Source organism: Carcharodon carcharias (assembly GCF_017639515.1).
Source record: "Carcharodon carcharias isolate sCarCar2 chromosome X unlocalized genomic scaffold, sCarCar2.pri SUPER_X_unloc_6, whole genome shotgun sequence".
Taxonomy (NCBI): domain Eukaryota; kingdom Metazoa; phylum Chordata; class Chondrichthyes; order Lamniformes; family Lamnidae; genus Carcharodon; species Carcharodon carcharias.
In genome coordinates this window covers 60,001-79,409 of record NW_024470883.1, presented here as the reverse complement: position 1 = coordinate 79,409, position 19,409 = coordinate 60,001, and the positions used below count along the sequence as shown (strand labels likewise).

The window sequence follows — 19,409 nt, the reverse complement described above, 5'->3', positions numbered from 1 at the left end:
TCAGAGAGATACAGGTCAGAGCTCACTATATAAACACCCCACACTGTATATAACACACACACATCACAGAGAGACTCCTGTTAAACAGAGAGAGAGATACAGGTCAGAGCTCACTATATAAACACCCCACACTGTATATAATACACACACATCACAGAGAGATTCCTGTCAGAGAGAGATACAGGTCAGAGCTCACTATATAAACACCCCACACTGTAAATAATACACACACACATCAGAGAGAGACTCCTGTCAGAGAGAGAGAGATACAGGTCAGAGATCACTATATAAACACCCCACACTGTATATAATACACACATCACAGAGAGACTCCTGTCAGAGAGAGAGAGAGAAAGAGAGAGAGAGAGAGAGAGATACACGTCAGAGCTCACTATATAAACACCCCACACTGTATATAATACAAACAAATCACAGAGAGACTCCTGTCAGAGAGAGAGATACAGGTCAGAGCTCACTATATAAACACCCCACACTGTATATAATACACACACACATCACAGAGAGACTCCTGTCAGAGAGAGAGAGATACAGTTCAGAGCTCACTGTATAAACATACCACACTGTATATAATAGACACACATCACAGAGAGACTCCTGTCAGAGAGAGAGATACAGGTCAGAGCTCACTATATAAACATCCCACACTGTATATAATACACACACATCACAGAGAGACTCCTGTCAGAGAGAGAGAGAGAGAGATACAGGTCAGAGCTCACTATATAAACACCCCACACTGTATATAATACACACACATTACAGAGAGACTCCTGTCAGAGAGAGAGATACAGGTCAGAGCACACTAAGTACACACCCCACACTGTATATAATACACACACATTACAGAGAGACTCCTGTCAGAGAGATACAGGTCAGAGCTCACTATATAAACACCCCACACTGTATATAATACACACACATCACAGAGAGACTCCTGTCAGAGAGAGAGATACAGGTCAGAGCTCACTATATAAACACCCCACAATGTATATAATACACACACATCACAGAGAGACTCCTGTCAGAGAGAGAGAGAGAGAGAGATACAGGTCAGAGCTCACTATATAAACACCCCACATCGTATATAACACACACACATTACAGAGAGACTCCTGTCAGAGAGATACAGGTCAGAGCTCACTATATAAACACCCCACACTGTATATAACACAGACACATCACAGAGAGACTCCTGTCAGAGAGAGAGAGAGAGAGATACAGGTCAGAGCTCACTATATAAACACCCCACACTGTATATAACACACACACATTACAGAGAGACTCCTGTCAGAGAGATACAGGTCAGAGCTCACTAAATAAACACCCCACACTGTATATAACACACACACATCACAGAGAGACTCCTGTTAAACAGAGAGAGAGATACAGGTCAGAGCTCACTATATAAACACCCCACACTGTATATAATACACACACATCACCGAGAGATTCCTGTCAGAGAGAGATACAGGTCAGAGCTCACTATATAAACACCCCACACTGTAAATAATACACACACACATCAGAGAGAGACTCCTGTCAGAGAGAGAGAGATACAGGTCAGAGATCACTATATAAACACCCCACACTGTATATAATACACACATCACAGAGAGACTCCTGTCAGAGAGAGAGAGAGAAAGAGAGAGAGAGAGAGAGAGATACACGTCAGAGCTCACTATATAAACACCCCACACTGTATATAATACACACAAATCACAGAGAGACTCCTGTCAGAGAGAGAGATACAGGTCAGAGCTCACTATATAAACACCCCACACTGTATATAATACACACACACATCACAGAGAGACTCCTGTCAGAGAGAGAGAGATACAGTTCAGAGCTCACTGTATAAACATACCACACTGTATATAATAGACACATCACAGAGAGACTCCTGTCAGAGAGAGAGATACAGGTCAGAGCTCACTATATAAACATCCCACACTGTATATAATACACACACATCACAGAGAGACTCCTGTCAGAGAGAGAGATACAGGTCAGAGCTCACTGTATAAACATACCACACTGTATATAATAGACACACATCACAGAGAGACTCCTGTCAGAGAGAGAGATACAGGTCAGAGCTCACTATATAAACATCCCACACTGTATATAATACACACACATCACAGAGAGACTCCTGTTAAAGAGAGAGGGAGATACAGGTCAGAGCTCACTAAATACACACCCCACACCGTATATAATACACAAACATTAAAGAGAGACTCCTGTCAGAGAGAGAGATACAGGTCAGAGCTCACTACATAAACACCCCACATCATATATAATACACACACATTACAGAGAGACTCCTGTCAGAGAGATACAGGTCAGAGCTCACTATATAAACACCCCACACTGTATATAACACACACACATCACAGAGAGACTCCTGTTAAACAGAGAGAGAGATACAGGTCAGAGCTCACTATATAAACACCCCACACTGTATATAATACACACACATCACAGAAAGACTCCTGTCAGAGAGAGAGAGAGATACAGGTCAGAGCTCACTATATAAACACCCCACACTGTATATAACACACACACATCACAGAGAGACTCCTGTTAAACAGAGAGAGAGATACAGGTCAGAGCTCACTAAATACACACCCCACACTGTATATAATACACACACATTACAGAGAGACTCCTGTCAGAGAGAGAGATACAGGTCAGAGCTCACTATATAAACACCCTACATCGTATATAATACACACACATTACAGAGAGACTCCTGTCAGAGGGATACAGCTCAGAGCTCACTAAATAAACACCCCACACTGTATATAATACACACATTACAGAGAGACTCCTGTCAGAGAGAGAGATACAGGTCAGAGATCACTATATAAACACCCAACACTGTATATAATACACATATCAGAGAGACTCCTGTCAGAGAGAGAGAGAGAGAGAGAGAGAGAGAGAGACAGACATACACGTCAGAGCTCACTACATAAACACCCCACACTGTATATAATACACACACATCACAGAGAGACTCCTGTCAGAGAGAGAGAGATACAGGTCAGTGCTCACTATATAAAGACCCCACACTGTAGATAATACACACACACATCACAGAGAGACTCCTGTCAGAGAGAGAGAGAGAGAGATACAGTTCAGAGCTCACTGTATAAACATACCACACTGTATATAATAGGAGTCTCTCTGTGATGTGTGTCTATTATATACAGTGTGGTATGTTTATACAGTGAGCTCTGAACTGTATCTCTCTCTCTGACAGGAGTCTCTCTGTGATGTGTGTGTGTATTATCTACAGTGTGGGGTCTTTATATAGTGAGCACTGACCTGTATCTCTCTCTCTGACAGGAGTCTCTCTGTGATGTGTGTGTATTATATACAGTGTGGGGTGTTTATGTAGTGAGCTCTGACATGTATGTCTGTCTCTCTCTCTCTCTGACAGGACTCTCTCTGTGATGTGTGTATTATATACAGTGTAGGGTGTTTATATAGTGATCTCTGACCTGTATCTCTCTCTCTGACAGGAGTCTCTCTTTAATGTGTGTGTATTATATACAGTGTGGGGTGTGTATTTAGTGAGCTCTGACCTGTATCTCCCTCTCTCTTTAACAGGAGTCTCTCTGTGATGTGTGTGTATTATATACAGTGTGGGATGTTTATATAGTGAGCTCTGACCTGTATCTCTCTCTCTCTCTCGCTCTCTCTGACAGGAGTCTCTCTGTGATGTGTGTGTATTATATACAGTGTGGTATGTTTATACAGTGAGCTCTGAACTGTATCTCTCTCTCTGACAGGAGTCTCTCTGTGATGTGTGTGTATATTATATACAGTGTGGTGTGTTTATATAGTGAGCTCTGACATGTATCTCTCTCTCTGACAGGAGTCTCTCTGTGATGTGTATGTATTATATACAGTGTGGGGTGTGTATATAGTGAGCTCTGACCTGTAAATCTCTCTCTTTAACAGTAGTCTGTCTGTGATGTGTGTGCATTATATACAGTGTGGGATGTTTATATAGTGAGCTCTGACCTGTATCTCTCTCTCTGACAGGAGTCTCTCTGTGATGTGTGTCTGTATATAAACACCCCACACTGTATATAATACACACACATCACAGAGAGACTCCTGTCAGAGAGAGAGATACAGGTCAGAGCTCACTGTATAAACATATCACACTGTATATAATAGACACACATCACAGAGAGACTCCTGTCAGAGAGAGCGAGAGAGAGAGAGAGAGATACAGGTCAGAGCTCACTATATAAACATCCCACACTGCATATAATACACACACATCACAGAGAGACTCCTGTTAAAGAGAGAGGGAGATACAGGTCAGAGCTCACGAAAGACACACCCCACACTGTATATAATACACACACATTAAAGAGAGACTCCTGTCAGAGAGAGAGATACAGGTCAGAGCTCACTACATAAACACCCCACATCATATATAATACACACACATTACAGAGAGACTCCTGTCAGAGAGATACAGGTCAGAGCTCACTATATAAACACCCCACATCGTATATAATACACACACATGACAGAGAGACTCCGGTCAGAGCTCACTATATAAACACCCCACACTGTATATAACACACACACATCACAGAGAGACTCCTGTTAAACAGAGAGAGAGATACAGGTCAGAGCTCACTATATAAACACCCCACACTGTATATAATACACACACATCACAGAAAGACTCCTGTCAGAGAGAGAGAGAGAGATACAGGTCAGAGCTCACTGTATAAACACCCCACACTGTATATAACACACACACATCACAGAGAGACTCCTGTTAAACAGAGAGAGAGATACAGGTCAGAGCTCACTAAATACACACCCCACACTGTATATAATACACACACATTACAGAGAGACTCCTGTCAGAGAGATACAGGTCAGAGCTCACTATATAAACACCCTACATCGCATATAATACACACACATTACAGAGAGACTCCTGTCAGAGGGATACAGGTCAGAGCTCACTATATAAACACCCCACACTGTATATAATACACACATCACAGAGAGACTCCTGTCAGAGAGGGAGAGAGAGAGACAGACAGACATACACGTCAGAGCTCACTACATAAACACCCCACACTGTATATAATACACACACATCACAGAGAGACTCCTGTCAGAGAGAGAGATACAGGTCAGTGCTCACTATATAAAGACCCCACACTGTAGATAATACACACACACATCACAGAGAGACTCCTGTCAGAGAGAGAGAGAGATACAGTTCAGAGCTCACTGTATAAACATACCACACTGTATATAATAGGAGTCTCTCTGTGATGTGTGTCTATTATGTACAGTGTGGTATGTTTATACAGTGAGCTCTGAACTGTATCTCTCTCTCTCTCTCACCCCCCTCCCCTCTCTATTCCCCCCTCCCCCCCCTCCCCTCTCTATTCCCCCCCTCCCCCCTCCCCTCTCTATTCCCCCCTCCCCTCCCTATTCCCCCCCTCTCTATTCCCCCCCTCCCTCTCTATTCCCCCCCTCCCCTCCCTCTCTATTCCCCCCCCTCCCCTCTCTAGTGCCCCCCCTCCCCTCTCAATTCCCCCCCCCTCCCCTCTCTATTCCCCCCCCCTCCCCTCTCTATTCCCCCCCCCCCTCCCCTCTCTATTCCCCCCCCCCTCCCCTCTCTATTCCCCCCCCCCTCCCCTCTCTATTCCCCCCCCTCCCCTCTCTATTGCCCCCCCTCCCCTCTCTATTCCCCCCCCCTCCCCTCTCTATTCCCCCCCCTCCCCTCTCTATTCCCCCCCCCCTCTCTATTCCCCCCCCCTCTCTATTCCCCCCTCCCCTCTCTATTCCCCCCCCTCCCCTCTCTATTCCCCCCCTCCCCTCTCTATTCCCCCTCCCCTCCCCTCTCTATTCCCCCCCCTCCCCTCTCTATTCCCCCTCCCCTCCCCTCTCTATTCCCCCTCCCCCTCCCCTCTCTATTCCCCCTCCCCCTCCCCTCTCTATTCCCCCCTCCCCCCTCCCCTCTCTATTCCCCCCTCCCCCCTCCCCTCTCTATTCCCCCCCTCCCCCCTCCCCTCTCTATTCCCCCCCTCCCCCCTCTATTCCCCCCTCCCCCCTCCCCTCTCTATTCCCCCTCCCCTCCCCTCTATTCCCCCCTCCCCCCTCCCCTCTCTATTCCCCCCTCCCCCCCTCCCCTCTCTATTCCCCCCTCCCCCCTCCCCTCTCTATTCCCCCCCCTCCCCTCTCTATTCCCCCCTCCCCCCTCCCCTCTCTATTCCCCCCTCCCCCCCTCCCCTCTCTATTCCCCCCCCCCCTCCCCTCTCTATTCCCCCTCCCCCCTCCCCTCTCTATTCCCCCCCTCCCTCTCTATTCCCCCCCCTCCCCTCTCTATTCCCCCCCCCTCCCCTCTCTATTCCCCCCCCTCCCCTCTCTATTCCCCCCCCTCCCCTCTCTATTCCCCCCCCTCCCTCTCTATTCCCCCCCCTCCCCTCTCTATTCCCCCCCTCCCCTCTCTATTCCCCCCCTCCCCTCTCTATTCCCCCCCTCCCCTCTCTATTCCCCCCCCCTCCCCTCTCTATTCCCCCCCTCCCCCCTCCCCTCTCTATTCCCCCCCTCCCCCCTCTATTCCCCCCTCCCCCCTCCCCTCTCTATTCCCCCCCTCCCCCCTCTATTCCCCCCTCCCCCCTCCCCTCTCTATTCCCCCCCCCTCCCCTCTCTATTCCCCCCCCTCCCCTCTCTATTCCCCCCCTCCCCTCTCTATTCCCCCCCCTCCCCTCTCTATTCCCCCCTCCCCTCTCTATTCCCCCCCCTCCCCTCTCTATTCCCCCCTCCCCTCTCTATTCCCCCCCCCTCCCCTCTCTATTCCCCCCCTCCCCTCTCTATTCCCCCCCCTCCCCTCTCTATTCCCCCCCCTCCCCTCTCTATTCCCCCCCTCCCCCTCCCCTCTCTATTCCCCCCCTCCCCTCTCTATTCCCCCCCCTCCCCTCTCTATTCCCCCCCTCCCCCTCTCTATTCCCCCCCCCCCCTCCCCTCTCTATTCCCCCCCCCTCCCCTCTCTATTCCCCCCCTCCCCTCCCTATTCCCCCCCCTCCCCTCCCTATTCCCCCCCCCTCCCCTCTCTATTCCCCCCCCCTCCCCTCCCTATTCCCCCCCCCTCCCCTCCCTATTCCCCCCCCCTCCCCTCCCTATTCCCCCCCCCCTCCCCTCCCTATTCCCCCCCCCCTCCCCTCCCTATTCCCCCCCCCCTCCCCTCCCTATTCCCCCCCCTCTCTCTCACCTCGATCTCCCTCCTCAGCCTCTCGCTCCCCTCTCTGCAGCCGGTCCTCCTGTGAATCTGGGCAGCCGCCGCCATCTTGGGACATCCAACCGTCCCCCTCCGTTTTCAAAATCAAACCAATCACCGGCCCCCCGCCAACCCAGGTCTGGCCAATCAGGGCCCAGCCCCTTCCCGTCAGCCACCGCGCGCGGCCCCGCCTGCTCAGCCAATTAAGGACGCTTTCTATGGCCCCCCCCACCCCCCCCAACCCCCCAGCTCCGCGCGCGGCTCCGCCCTTCTCAGCCAATCCAGGACGTTTTGGTCCGGCCACGCCCACAGCACCGCGCGGGCCCCGCCCTCTCAGCCAACCAAGGACGCTTTCTACGGCCCCGCCCCCTTCGAAACGCGGGCCCCGCCCGCTCAGACAATCGGAGACGCTTTTGTCCGACCCCGCCCCCTCTCACCGCGCGCGCCAAAACCGAACGAGCCAATCGCCGCCTCGGCCCCTTGACAGTTCTTCCCTCCCCCCCCCCCCCCCAAATATATATCGGGAGCCGAAACCTGCCCGACCCGCCTTGAACGGCCAGCCAATTAGCGCTGGGAGATCCCAGGTAGGGAGATCCCAGGTAGAGAGATCCCAGGTAGGGAGATCCCCGGTAGAGAGATCCCAGATAGGGAGATCCCAGGTAGAGAGATCCCAGGTAGGGAGATCCCAGGTAGAGAGATCCCAGGTAGGGAGATCCCAGGTAGAGAGATCCCAGGTAGGGAGATCCCAGGTAGAGAGATCCCAGGTAGGGAGATCCCAGGTAGGGAGATCCCAGGTAGAGAGATCCCAGTTAGAGAGATCCCAGGTAAGGAGATCCCAGGTAGAGAGATCCCAGGTAGGGAGATCCCAGGTAGAGAGATCCCAGGTAGGGAGATCCCAGGTAGGGAGATCCCAGGTAGAGAGATCCCAGGTAGGGAGATCCCAGGTAGAGAGATCCCAGGTAGGGAGATCCCAGGTAGAGAGATCCCAGGTAGGGAGATCCCAGGTAGAGAGATCCCAGGTAGGGAGATCCCAGGTAGAGAGATCCCAGGTAGGGAGATCCCAGGGAGAGAGATCCCAGGTAGAGAGATTCCAATCAGGGAGATCCCAGGTAGAGTGATCCCAGGTAGGGAGATCCCAGGTAGAGAGATCCCAGGTAGGGAGATCCCAGGTAGAGAGATCCCAGGTAGGGAGATCCCAGGTAGAGAGATCCCAGGTAGGGAGATCCCAGGTAGAGAGATCCCAGGTAGGGAGATCCCAGGTAGAGAGATCCCAGGTAGGGAGATCCCAGGTAGGGAGATCCCAGGGAGAGAGATCCCAGGTAGAGAGATTCCAATCAGGGAGATCCCAGGTAGAGTGATCCCAGGTAGGGAGATCCCAGGTAGAGAGATCCCAGTTAGGGAGATCCCAGGTAGGGAGATCCCAGTTAGGCAGATCCCAGATAGAGCGATCCCAGGTAGGGATATCCCAGTTAGAGAGATCCCAGGTATTGAGATGCCAGGTATTGAGATCCCAGTTAGCGAGATCCCAGGTAGAGTGATCCCAGGTAGGGAGATCCCAGGTAGAGAGATCCCAGGGAGAGAGATCCCAGGTAGGGAGATCCCAGGTAGGGAGATCCCAGGTAGATTGATCCCAGGTAGGGAGATCCAGTTAGGGAGATCCCAGTTAGGCAGATCCCAGGTAGGGAGATCCCAGGTAGGGAGATTCCAGGAAGAGAGATCCCAGGTAGGGAGATCCCAGGTAGGGAGATCCCAGTTAGGGAGATCCCAGGAAGAGAGATCCCAGGTAGGGAGATCCCAGGTAGGGAGATCCCAGGTAGAGAGATCCCAAGTAGGGAGATCTCAGGTAGGGAGATCCCAGGGAGAGAGATCCCAGGTAGGGAGATCCCAGGGAGAGAGATCCCAGGTAGGGAGATGCCAGGTAGGGAGAACACAGGTAGGGAGATCCCAGGTAGGGAGATCCCAGGTAGGGAGACCCCACGTAGAGCGATCCCAGGTAGTGTGATCCCAGGTGTAGAGATCCCAGGTAGAGTGATCCCAGACAGGGAGATCCCAGGTAGAGAGATCCCAGGTAGGGAGATCCCAGGTAGAGAGATCCCAGGTAGGGAGATCCCATATAGGGAGATCCCAGGTAGAGTGATCCCAGGTAGGGAGATCCCAGGTATGGAGATCCCAGGAAGAGAGATCCCAGCTAGGGAGATCCCAGGAGGAGTGATCCCAGGTAGAGAGATCCCAGGAAGAGATATCCCAGTTAGGGAGATCCCAGGTAGAGAGATCCCAGGTAGGGAGATCCCAGGTAGAGTGATCCCAGGTAGGGAGATCCCAGGAAGAGAGATCCCAGGTAGGGAGATCCTGGGTAGGGAGATCCCAGGAAGAGAGATCTCAGGTAGAGAGATCCCAGGGAGAGAGATCTCAGGTAGAGAGATCCCAGCTAGAGAGATCCCAGGTAAGGAGATCCCAGGTAGGGAGATCCCAGATAGGGAGATCCCAGGTAAGGAGATCCCAGGTAGGGAGATCCCAGGTAGGGAGATCCCAGGTAGAGAGATCCCAGGTAGAGAGATCCTAGTTAGGGAGATCCCAGGTAGAGAGATCCCAGGTAGGGAGATCCCAGGTAGAGAGATCCCAGGTAGGGAGATCCCAGGTAGAGAGATCCCAGGTAGGGAGATCCCATATAGGGAGATCCCAGGGAGAGAGATCCCAGGTAGAGAGATTCCAATCAGGGAGATCCCAGGTAGAGTGATCCCAGGTAGGGAGATCCCAGGTAGAGAGATCCCAGGTAGGGAGATTCCAGGTAGAGAGATCCCAGGTAGGGAGATCCCAGGTAGAGAGATCCCATGTAGGGAGATCCCAGGTAGGGAGATCCCAGGTAGAGAGATCCCAGTTAGGGAGATCCCAGGTAGGGAGATCCCAGGTAGGGAGATCCCAGGTAGAGAGATCCCAGGTAGAGAGATCCCAGGTAGGGAGATCCCAGGTAGAGAGATCCCAGGTAGAGAGATCCCAGGTAGGGAGATCCCAGGTAGAGAGATCCCAGGTAGGGAGATCCCAGGTAGAGTGATCCCAGGTAGGGAGATCCCAGGTAGAGAGATCCCAGGTAGGGAGATCCCAGGTAGAGAGATCCCAGGTAGGGAGATCCCAGGTAGAGAGATCCCAGGTAGGGAGATCCCAGGTAGAGAGATCCCAGTTAGGGAGTTCCCAGGTAGGGAGATCCCAGGGAGAGAGATCCCAGGTAGAGAGATTCCAATCAGGGAGATCCCAGGTAGAGTGATCCCAGGTAGGGAGATCCCAGGTAGAGAGATCCCAGGTAGGGAGATCCCAGGTAGAGAGATCCCAGGTAGGGAGATCCCAGATAGAGAGATCCCAGGTAGGGAGATCCCAGGTAGAGAGATCCCAGTTAGGGAGATCCCAGGTAGGGAGATCCCAGGTAGAGAGATTCCAATCAGGGAGATCCCAGGTAGGGAGATCCCAGTTAGGCAGATCCCAGATAGAGCGATCCCAGGTAGGGAGATCCCAGTTAGAGAGATCCCAGGTATTGAGATCCCAGGTATTGAGATCCCAGTTAGCGAGATCCCAGGTAGAGTGATCCCAGGTAGGGAGATCCCAGGTAGAGAGATCCCAGAGAGAGAGATCCCAAGTAGGGAGATCCCAGGTAGGGAGATCCCAGGTAGAGTGATCCCAGGTAGGGAGATCCAGTTAGGGAGATCCCAGTTAGGCAGATCCCAGGTAGGGAGATCCCAGGTAGGGAGATTCCAGGAAGAGAGATCTCAGGTAGGGAGATCCCAGGTAGGGAGATCCCAGTTAGGGAGATCCCAGGAAGAGAGATCCCAGGTAGGGAGATCCCAGGTAGGGAGATCCCAGGGAGAGAGATCCCAGGTAGGGAGATGCCAGGTAGGGAGATGCCAGGTAGGGAGAACACAGGTAGGGAGATCCCAGGTAGGGAGATCCCAGGTAGGGAGACCCCACGTAGAGCGATCCCAGGTAGTGTGATCCCAGGTTTAGAGATCCCAGGTAGAGTGATCCCAGTCAGGGAGATCCCAGGTAGAGAGATCCCAGGTAGGGAGATCCCAAGTAGGGTGATCCCAGGTAGAGAGATCCTAGTTAGGGAGATCCCAGGTAGGGAGATCCCAGGTAGAGAGATCCCAGGTGGTGAGTTCCCAGGTAGAGAGATCCCAGGTAGTGTGATCCCAGGTAGAGAGATCCCAGGTAGGGAGATCCCAGAAAAAGTAGTTCCCGCGTAGAGAGAGATCCCAGGTAGGGAGATCCCAGGTAGAGAGTTCCCGTGTAGAGAGATCCCAGTTCGGGAGATCCCAGGTAGAGAGATCCCAGGTAGGGAGATCCCATGTAGGGTGATCCCAGGGAGGGTGATCCCAGGTAGGGAGATCCCAGGTAGGGTCATCCCAGGTAGGGAGATCCCAGTTAGAGAGATCCCAGGTAGAGCGATCCCAATAAGAGAGATCCCAGGTAGAGGGATCCCAGGTTCGCCCACCCACCGGGAATGATTGGTCAGTCCCCGCCCCTCAAATATTCCGCGCCCAATTAGAGGCCCCGCCTCGAAGCCCCACGTGACCAGAAGGTCACTGTTCTCCCCACCCCCCCCCCACCTCAGGCTGCGAGGGCTGCGGGGACTTGTAGTCGTTGCCCTGAGGTGGGTTATTAACGTCCCAGGTATAGAGATCCCAGGGAGAGAGATCCCAGGTAGAGTGATCCCAGGTAGAAAGATCCCAGGTAGAGAGATCCCAGGTAAGGAGATCCCAAGTAGGGTGATCCTAGGTAGAGAGATCCCAGTTAGGGAGATCCCAGGTAGGGAGATCCCAGGTAGAGAGATCCCAGGTAGGGAGATCCCAGATAGGGAGTTCCCGTGTAGAGAGAGATCCCAGGTAGAGAGATCCCAGGTAGGGAGATCCCAGGTAGAGAGTTCCCATGTAGAGAGATCCCAGTTAGGGAGATCCCAGGTAGAGAGATCCCAGGTAGGGAGATCCCAGGTAGGGTGATCCCAGGGAGGGTGATCCCAGGTAGGGAATCCCAGGTAGGGCCATCCCAGGTAGGGAGATCCCAGTTAGAGAGATCCCAGGTAAGGAGATCCCAGGTAGAGAGATCCCAGGTAGAGCGATCCCAATAAGAGAGATCCCAGGTTCGCCCACCCACCGCGAACGATTGGTCAGTCCCCGCCCCTCAAATATTCCGCGCCCAATTAGAGGCCCCGCCTCAAAGCCCCACGTGACCAGAAGGTCACTGTTCTCCCCACCCCCCTCCCACCTCAGGCTGCAAGGGCTGCGGGGACTTGTAGTCGTTGCCCTGAGGCGGGTAATTAACGTCCCAGGTATAGAGATCCCAGGGCGAGAGATCCCAGGTAGAGTGATCCCAGGTAGAGTGATCCCAGGTAGAGAGATCCCAGGTAGAGTGATCCCAGGTAGGGAGATCCCAGGTAGAGAGATCCCAGGTAGGGAGATCCCAGGTAGAGAGATCCCAGGTAGGGAGATCCCAGGTAGAGAGATCCCAGGTAGGGAGATCCCAGGTAGAGAGATCCCAGGTAGGGAGATCCCAGGTAGAGAGATCCCAGGTAGGGAGATCCCAGGTAGAGAGATCCCAGGTAGGGAGATCCCAGGGAGAGAGATCCCAGGTAGAGAGATTCCAATCAGGGAGATCCCAGGTAGAGTGATCCCAGGTAGGGAGATCCCAGGTAGAGAGATCCCAGGTAGGGAGATCCCAGGTAGAGAGATCCCAGGTAGGGAGATCCCAGGTAGAGAGATCCCAGGTAGGGAGATCCCAGGTAGAGAGATCCCAGGTAGGGAGATCCCAGGTAGAGAGATCCCAGGTAGGGAGATCCCAGGTAGGGAGATCCCAGGGAGAGAGATCCCAGGTAGAGAGATTCCAATCAGGGAGATCCCAGGTAGAGTGATCCCAGGTAGGGAGATCCCAGGTAGAGAGATCCCAGTTAGGGAGATCCCAGGTAGGGAGATCCCAGTTAGGCAGATCCCAGATAGAGCGATCCCAGGTAGGGATATCCCAGTTAGAGAGATCCCAGGTATTGAGATGCCAGGTATTGAGATCCCAGTTAGCGAGATCCCAGGTAGAGTGATCCCAGGTAGGGAGATCCCAGGTAGAGAGATCCCAGGGAGAGAGATCCCAGGTAGGGAGATCCCAGGTAGGGAGATCCCAGGTAGATTGATCCCAGGTAGGGAGATCCAGTTAGGGAGATCCCAGTTAGGCAGATCCCAGGTAGGGAGATCCCAGGTAGGGAGATTCCAGGAAGAGAGATCCCAGGTAGGGAGATCCCAGGTAGGGAGATCCCAGTTAGGGAGATCCCAGGAAGAGAGATCCCAGGTAGGGAGATCCCAGGTAGGGAGATCCCAGGTAGAGAGATCCCAAGTAGGGAGATCTCAGGTAGGGAGATCCCAGGGAGAGAGATCCCAGGTAGGGAGATCCCAGGGAGAGAGATCCCAGGTAGGGAGATGCCAGGTAGGGAGAACACAGGTAGGGAGATCCCAGGTAGGGAAATCCCAGGTAGGGAGACCCCACGTAGAGCGATCCCAGGTAGTGTGATCCCAGGTGTAGAGATCCCAGGTAGAGTGATCCCAGACAGGGAGATCCCAGGTAGGGAGATCGCAGGTAGAGAGATCCCAGGTAGGGAGATCCCATATAGGGAGATCCCAGGTAGAGTGATCCCAGGTAGGGAGATCCCAGGTATGGAGATCCCAGGAAGAGAGATCCCAGCTAGGGAGATCCCAGGAGGAGTGATCCCAGGTAGAGAGATCCCAGGAAGAGATATCCCAGTTAGGGAGATCCCAGGTAGAGAGATCCCAGGTAGGGAGATCCCAGGTAGAGTGATCCCAGGTAGGGAGATCCCAGGAAGAGAGATCCCAGGTAGGGAGATCCTGGGTAGGGAGATCCCAGGAAGAGAGATCTCAGGTAGAGAGATCCCAGGGAGAGAGATCTCAGGTAGAGAGATCCCAGCTAGAGAGATCCCAGGTAAGGAGATCCCAGGTAGGGAGATCCCAGATAGGGAGATCCCAGGTAAGGAGATCCCAGGTAGGGAGATCCCAGGTAGAGAGATCCCAGGTAGAGAGATCCTAGTTAGGGAGATCCCAGGTAGAGAGATCCCAGGTAGGGAGATCCCAGGTAGAGAGATCCCAGGTAGGGAGATCCCAGGTAGAGAGATCCCAGGTAGGGAGATCCCATATAGGGAGATCCCAGGGAGAGAGATCCCAGGTAGAGAGATTCCAATCAGGGAGATCCCAGGTAGAGTGATCCCAGGTAGGGAGATCCCAGGTAGAGAGATCCCAGGTAGGGAGATTCCAGGTAGAGAGATCCCAGGTAGGGAGATCCCAGGTAGAGAGATCCCATGTAGGGAGATCCCAGGTAGGGAGATCCCAGGTAGAGAGATCCCAGTTAGGGAGATCCCAGGTAGGGAGATCCCAGGTAGGGAGATCCCAGGTAGAGAGATCCCAGGTAGAGAGATCCCAGGTAGGGAGATCCCAGGTAGAGAGATCCCAGGTAGAGAGATCCCAGGTAGGGAGATCCCAGGTAGAGAGATCCCAGGTAGGGAGATCCCAGGTAGAGTGATCCCAGGTAGGGAGATCCCAGGTAGAGAGATCCCAGGTAGGGAGATCCCAGGTAGAGAGATCCCAGGTAGGGAGATCCCAGGTAGAGAGATCCCAGGTAGGGAGATCCCAGGTAGAGAGATCCCAGTTAGGGAGTTCCCAGGTAGGGAGATCCCAGGGAGAGAGATCCCAGGTAGAGAGATTCCAATCAGGGAGATCCCAGGTAGAGTGATCCCAGGTAGGGAGATCCCAGGTAGAGAGATCCCAGGTAGGGAGATCCCAGGTAGAGAGATCCCAGGTAGAGAGATCCCAGGTAGGGAGATCCCAGATAGAGAGATCCCAGGTAGGGAGATCCCATGTAGAGAGATCCCAGTTAGGGAGATCCCAGGTAGGGAGATCCCAGGTAGAGAGATTCCAATCAGGGAGATCCCAGGTAGGGAGATCCCAGTTAGGCAGATCCCAGATAGAGCGATCCCAGGTAGGGAGATCCCAGTTAGAGAGATCCCAGGTATTGAGATCCCAGGTATTGAGATCCCAGTTAGCGAGATCCCAGGTAGAGTGATCCCAGGTAGGGAGATCCCAGGTAGAGAGATCCCAGGGAGAGAGATCCCAAGTAGGGAGATCCCAGGTAGGGAGATCCCAGGTAGAGTGATCCCAGGTAGGGAGATCCAGTTAGGGAGATCCCAGTTAGGCAGATCCCAGGTAGGGAGATCCCAGGTAGGGAGATTCCAGGAAGAGAGATCTCAGGTAGGGAGATCCCAGGTAGGGAGATCCCAGTTAGGGAGATCCCAGGAAGAGAGATCCCAGGTAGGGAGATCCCAGGTAGGGAGATCCCAGGGAGAGAGATCCCAGGTAGGGAGATGCCAGGTAGGGAGATGCCAGGTAGGGAGAACACAGGTAGGGAGATCCCAGGTAGGGAGATCCCAGGTAGGGAGACCCCACGTAGAGCGATCCCAGGTAGTGTGATCCCAGGTGTAGAGATCCCAGGTAGAGTGATCCCAGACAGGGAGATCCCAGGTAGAGAGATCCCAGGTAGGGAGATCCCAAGTAGGGTGATCCCAGGTAGAGAGATCCTAGTTAGGGAGATCCCAGGTAGGGAGATCCCAGGTAGAGAGATCCCAGGTGGTGAGTTCCCAGGTAGAGAGATCCCAGGTAGGGTGATCCCAGGTAGAGAGATCCCAGGTAGGGAGATCCCAGAAAAAGTAGTTCCCGCGTAGAGAGAGATCCCAGGTAGGGAGATCCCAGGTAGAGAGTTCCCGTGTAGAGAGATCCCAGTTCGGGAGATCCCAGGTAGAGAGATCCCAGGTAGGGAGATCCCATGTAGGGTGATCCCAGGGAGGGTGATCCCAGGTAGGGAGATCCCAGGTAGGGTCATCCCAGGTAGGGAGATCCCAGTTAGAGAGATCCCAGGTAGAGCGATCCCAATAAGAGAGATCCCAGGTAGAGGGATCCCAGGTTCGCCCACCCACCGGGAATGATTGGTCAGTCCCCGCCCCTCAAATATTCCGCGCCCAATTAGAGGACCCGCCTCGAAGCCCCACGTGACCAGAAGGTCACTGTTCTCCCCACCCCCCCCCCCACCTCAGGCTGCGAGGGCTGCGGGGACTTGTAGTCGTTGCCCTGAGGTGGGTTATTAACGTCCCAGGTATAGAGATCCCAGGGAGAGAGATCCCAGGTAGAGTGATCCCAGGTAGAAAGATCCCAGGTAGAGAGATCCCAGGTAAGGAGATCCCAAGTAGGGTGATCCTAGGTAGAGAGATCCCAGTTAGGGAGATCCCAGGTAGGGAGATCCCAGGTAGAGAGATCCCAGGTAGGGAGATCCCAGATAGGGAGTTCCCGTGTAGAGAGAGATCCCAGGTAGAGAGATCCCAGGTAGGGAGATCCCAGGTAGAGAGTTCCCATGTAGAGAGATCCCAGTTAGGGAGATCCCAGGTAGAGAGATCCCAGGTAGGGAGATCCCAGGTAGGGTGATCCCAGGGAGGGTGATCCCAGGTAGGGAATCCCAGGTAGGGCCATCCCAGGTAGGGAGATCCCAGTTAGAGAGATCCCAGGTAAGGAGATCCCAGGTAGAGAGATCCCAGGTAGAGCGATCCCAATAAGAGAGATCCCAGGTTCGCCCACCCACCGCGAACGATTGGTCAGTCCCCGCCCCTCAAATATTCCGCGCCCAATTAGAGGCCCCGCCTCAAAGCCCCACGTGACCAGAAGGTCACTGTTCTCCCCACCCCCCTCCCACCTCAGGCTGCAAGGGCTGCGGGGACTTGTAGTCGTTGCCCTGAGGCGGGTAATTAACGTCCCAGGTATAGAGATCCCAGGGCGAGAGATCCCAGGTAGAGTGATCCCAGGTAGAGAGATCCCAGGTAGAGTGATCCCAGGTAGGGAGATCCCAGGTAGAGAGATCCCAGGTAGAGTGATCCCAGGAAGAGAGATCCCAGGTAGAGAGATACCAGGTAGAGTGATCCCAGGTAGTGAGATCCCAGGAAGAGAGTTCCCAGGTAGGGTGATCCCAGGTAGAGTGATCCCAGGTAGGGAGATCCCAGGTAGAGAGATCCCAGGTAGAGAGATCCCAGGTAGCATGATCCCAGGTAGGGAGATCCCAGGAAGAGAGATCCCAGGTAGAGAGATCCCAGGTAGGGAGATCCCAGGTAGGGAGAACCCAGGAAGAGAGATCCCAGGTAGGGAGATCCCAGGTAGAGAGATCCCAGGTAGAGAGATCCCAGGTAGGGAGATCCCAGGTAGGGAGATCCCAGGAAGAGAGATCCCAGGTAGAGAGATCCCAGGTAGAGTGATCCCAGGAAGAGAGATCCCAGGTAGAGAGATACCAGGTGGAGTGATCCCAGGTAGTGAGATCCCAGGAAGAGAGTTCCCAGGTAGGGTGATCCCAGGTAGGGAGATCCCAGGTAGAGTGATCCCAGGTAGGGAGATCCCAGGTATGGAGATCCCAGGAAGAGAGATCCCAGCTAGGGAGATCCCAGGAGGAGTGATCCCAGGTAGAGAGATCCCAGGAAGAGATATCCCAGTTAGGGAGATCCCAGGTAGAGAGATCCCAGGTAGGGAGATCCCAGGTAGAGTGATCCCAGGTAGGGAGATCCCAGGAAGAGAGATCCCAGGTAGGGAGATCCTGGGTAGGGAGATCCCAGGAAGAGAGATCTCAGGTAGAGAGATCCCAGGGAGAGAGATCTCAGGTAGAGAGATCCCAGCTAGAGAGATCCCAGGTAAGGAGATCCCAGGTAGGGAGATCCCAGATAGGGAGACCCCAGTTAGAGAGATCCCAGGTAAGGAGATCCCAGGTAGGGAGATCCCAGGTAGGGAGATCCCAGGTAGAGAGATCCCAGGTAGAGAGATCCCAGCTAGAGAGATCCCAGGTAAGGAGATCCCAGGTAGGGAGATCCCAGGTAGGGAGATCCCAGTTAGAGAGATCCCAGGTAGTGAGATCCCAGGTAGAGAGATCCCAGGTAGGGAGATCACAGGTAGAGAGATCCCAGGTAGGGAGATCCCAGGTAGAGAGATCCCAGGTAGAGAGATCCCAGGTAGGGAGATCTCAGGTAGAGAGATCCCAGGTAGGGAGATCCCAGGTAGAGCAATCCCAGTAGAGAGATCCCAATAATACAGATCCCAGGTAGAATGATCCCAGGTAGAGAGATCCCAGGTAGAGCGATCCCAGTAGTGAGATCCCAGGTAGTGAGATCCCAGGTAGAGCGATCCCAGGTAGATCGATCCCAGGTAGTGAGATCCCAGGTAGAGCGAACCCAGGTAGAGCGATCCCAGGTAGTGAGATCCCAGGTAGAGCGATCCCAGGTAGAGCGATCCCAGGTAGTGAGATCCCAGGTAGAGCGATCCCAGGTAGAGCAATCCCAGTAGAGAGATCCCAATAAGAAGTGCCACATCAAATAAAGAAAGTAAAAGCTCCTGGTGTAGGGGTCACATGTTGTCAGGGATCGGAGATTGACTAGCTAACAGGAAACAGAGAGTTGGCATAAGTGGGTCTTTTTCTGGTTGGCAGGATGTGGCACGTGGTCTGTCACCGGGGTCAGTGCTGGGGCCTCAACTTTTCACACGTTATATAAATAAATTGGATGAAGGGAGTGAAGGGATGGTGGTTAAACTTGCTGATGACACAAAGATAGGCAGGAAAGTAAACTGTGAAGAAGACATAGGGAGGCTACAATGGGGTACAGACAGGTTAAACGAGTGGGTAAAGATCAGGAAGAGGGAGTGTAATGTGGGAAAGTGTGAAATGGTTCACTTTGGCAGGAAGAACATAAGGATAGCGTATTATCTAGACCGTGAGAGATTGCAGAGCTCTGAGATTCAGAGGGACCTGGGTGTCCTAGTGCCAGAATCACAAAAGGTGAGTCTGTAGCTACTGCAGCTACTTAGGAAAGTGAGTAGAGTGTTATCTTTCATTGCAGAGAGAGTTGGAGTTGGAGCTCAGTACGTGCAACAGAAGAATGCAGACACAGAAGCAGATGGAGTGGATTCAGTGTGAATGAAGGGGACGGGATTCACACACAATCGAGAGTATGACAGTGAGGTGGGCAGGGGACAAGAGGGGAAGGTTGGGCGGAGACTCGTGGACT

General features: G+C 53.3%; 1 protein-coding gene across 1 annotated transcript in view; it reads right to left on the bottom strand.

The window, feature by feature from the left end:
- espl1 (extra spindle pole bodies like 1, separase) overlaps positions 1-7,384 on the bottom strand; it is an 85,088-nt gene extending 77,704 nt beyond the window's left edge. The window contains exon 1 of the mRNA XM_041182513.1: positions 7,289-7,384. Coding sequence (XP_041038447.1) covers positions 7,289-7,363 — 75 coding nt within the window. The 5' untranslated portion in view covers positions 7,364-7,384. The remainder of the gene's footprint in view (positions 1-7,288) is intronic.
- Positions 7,385-19,409: the final 12,025 nt, after the last annotated feature.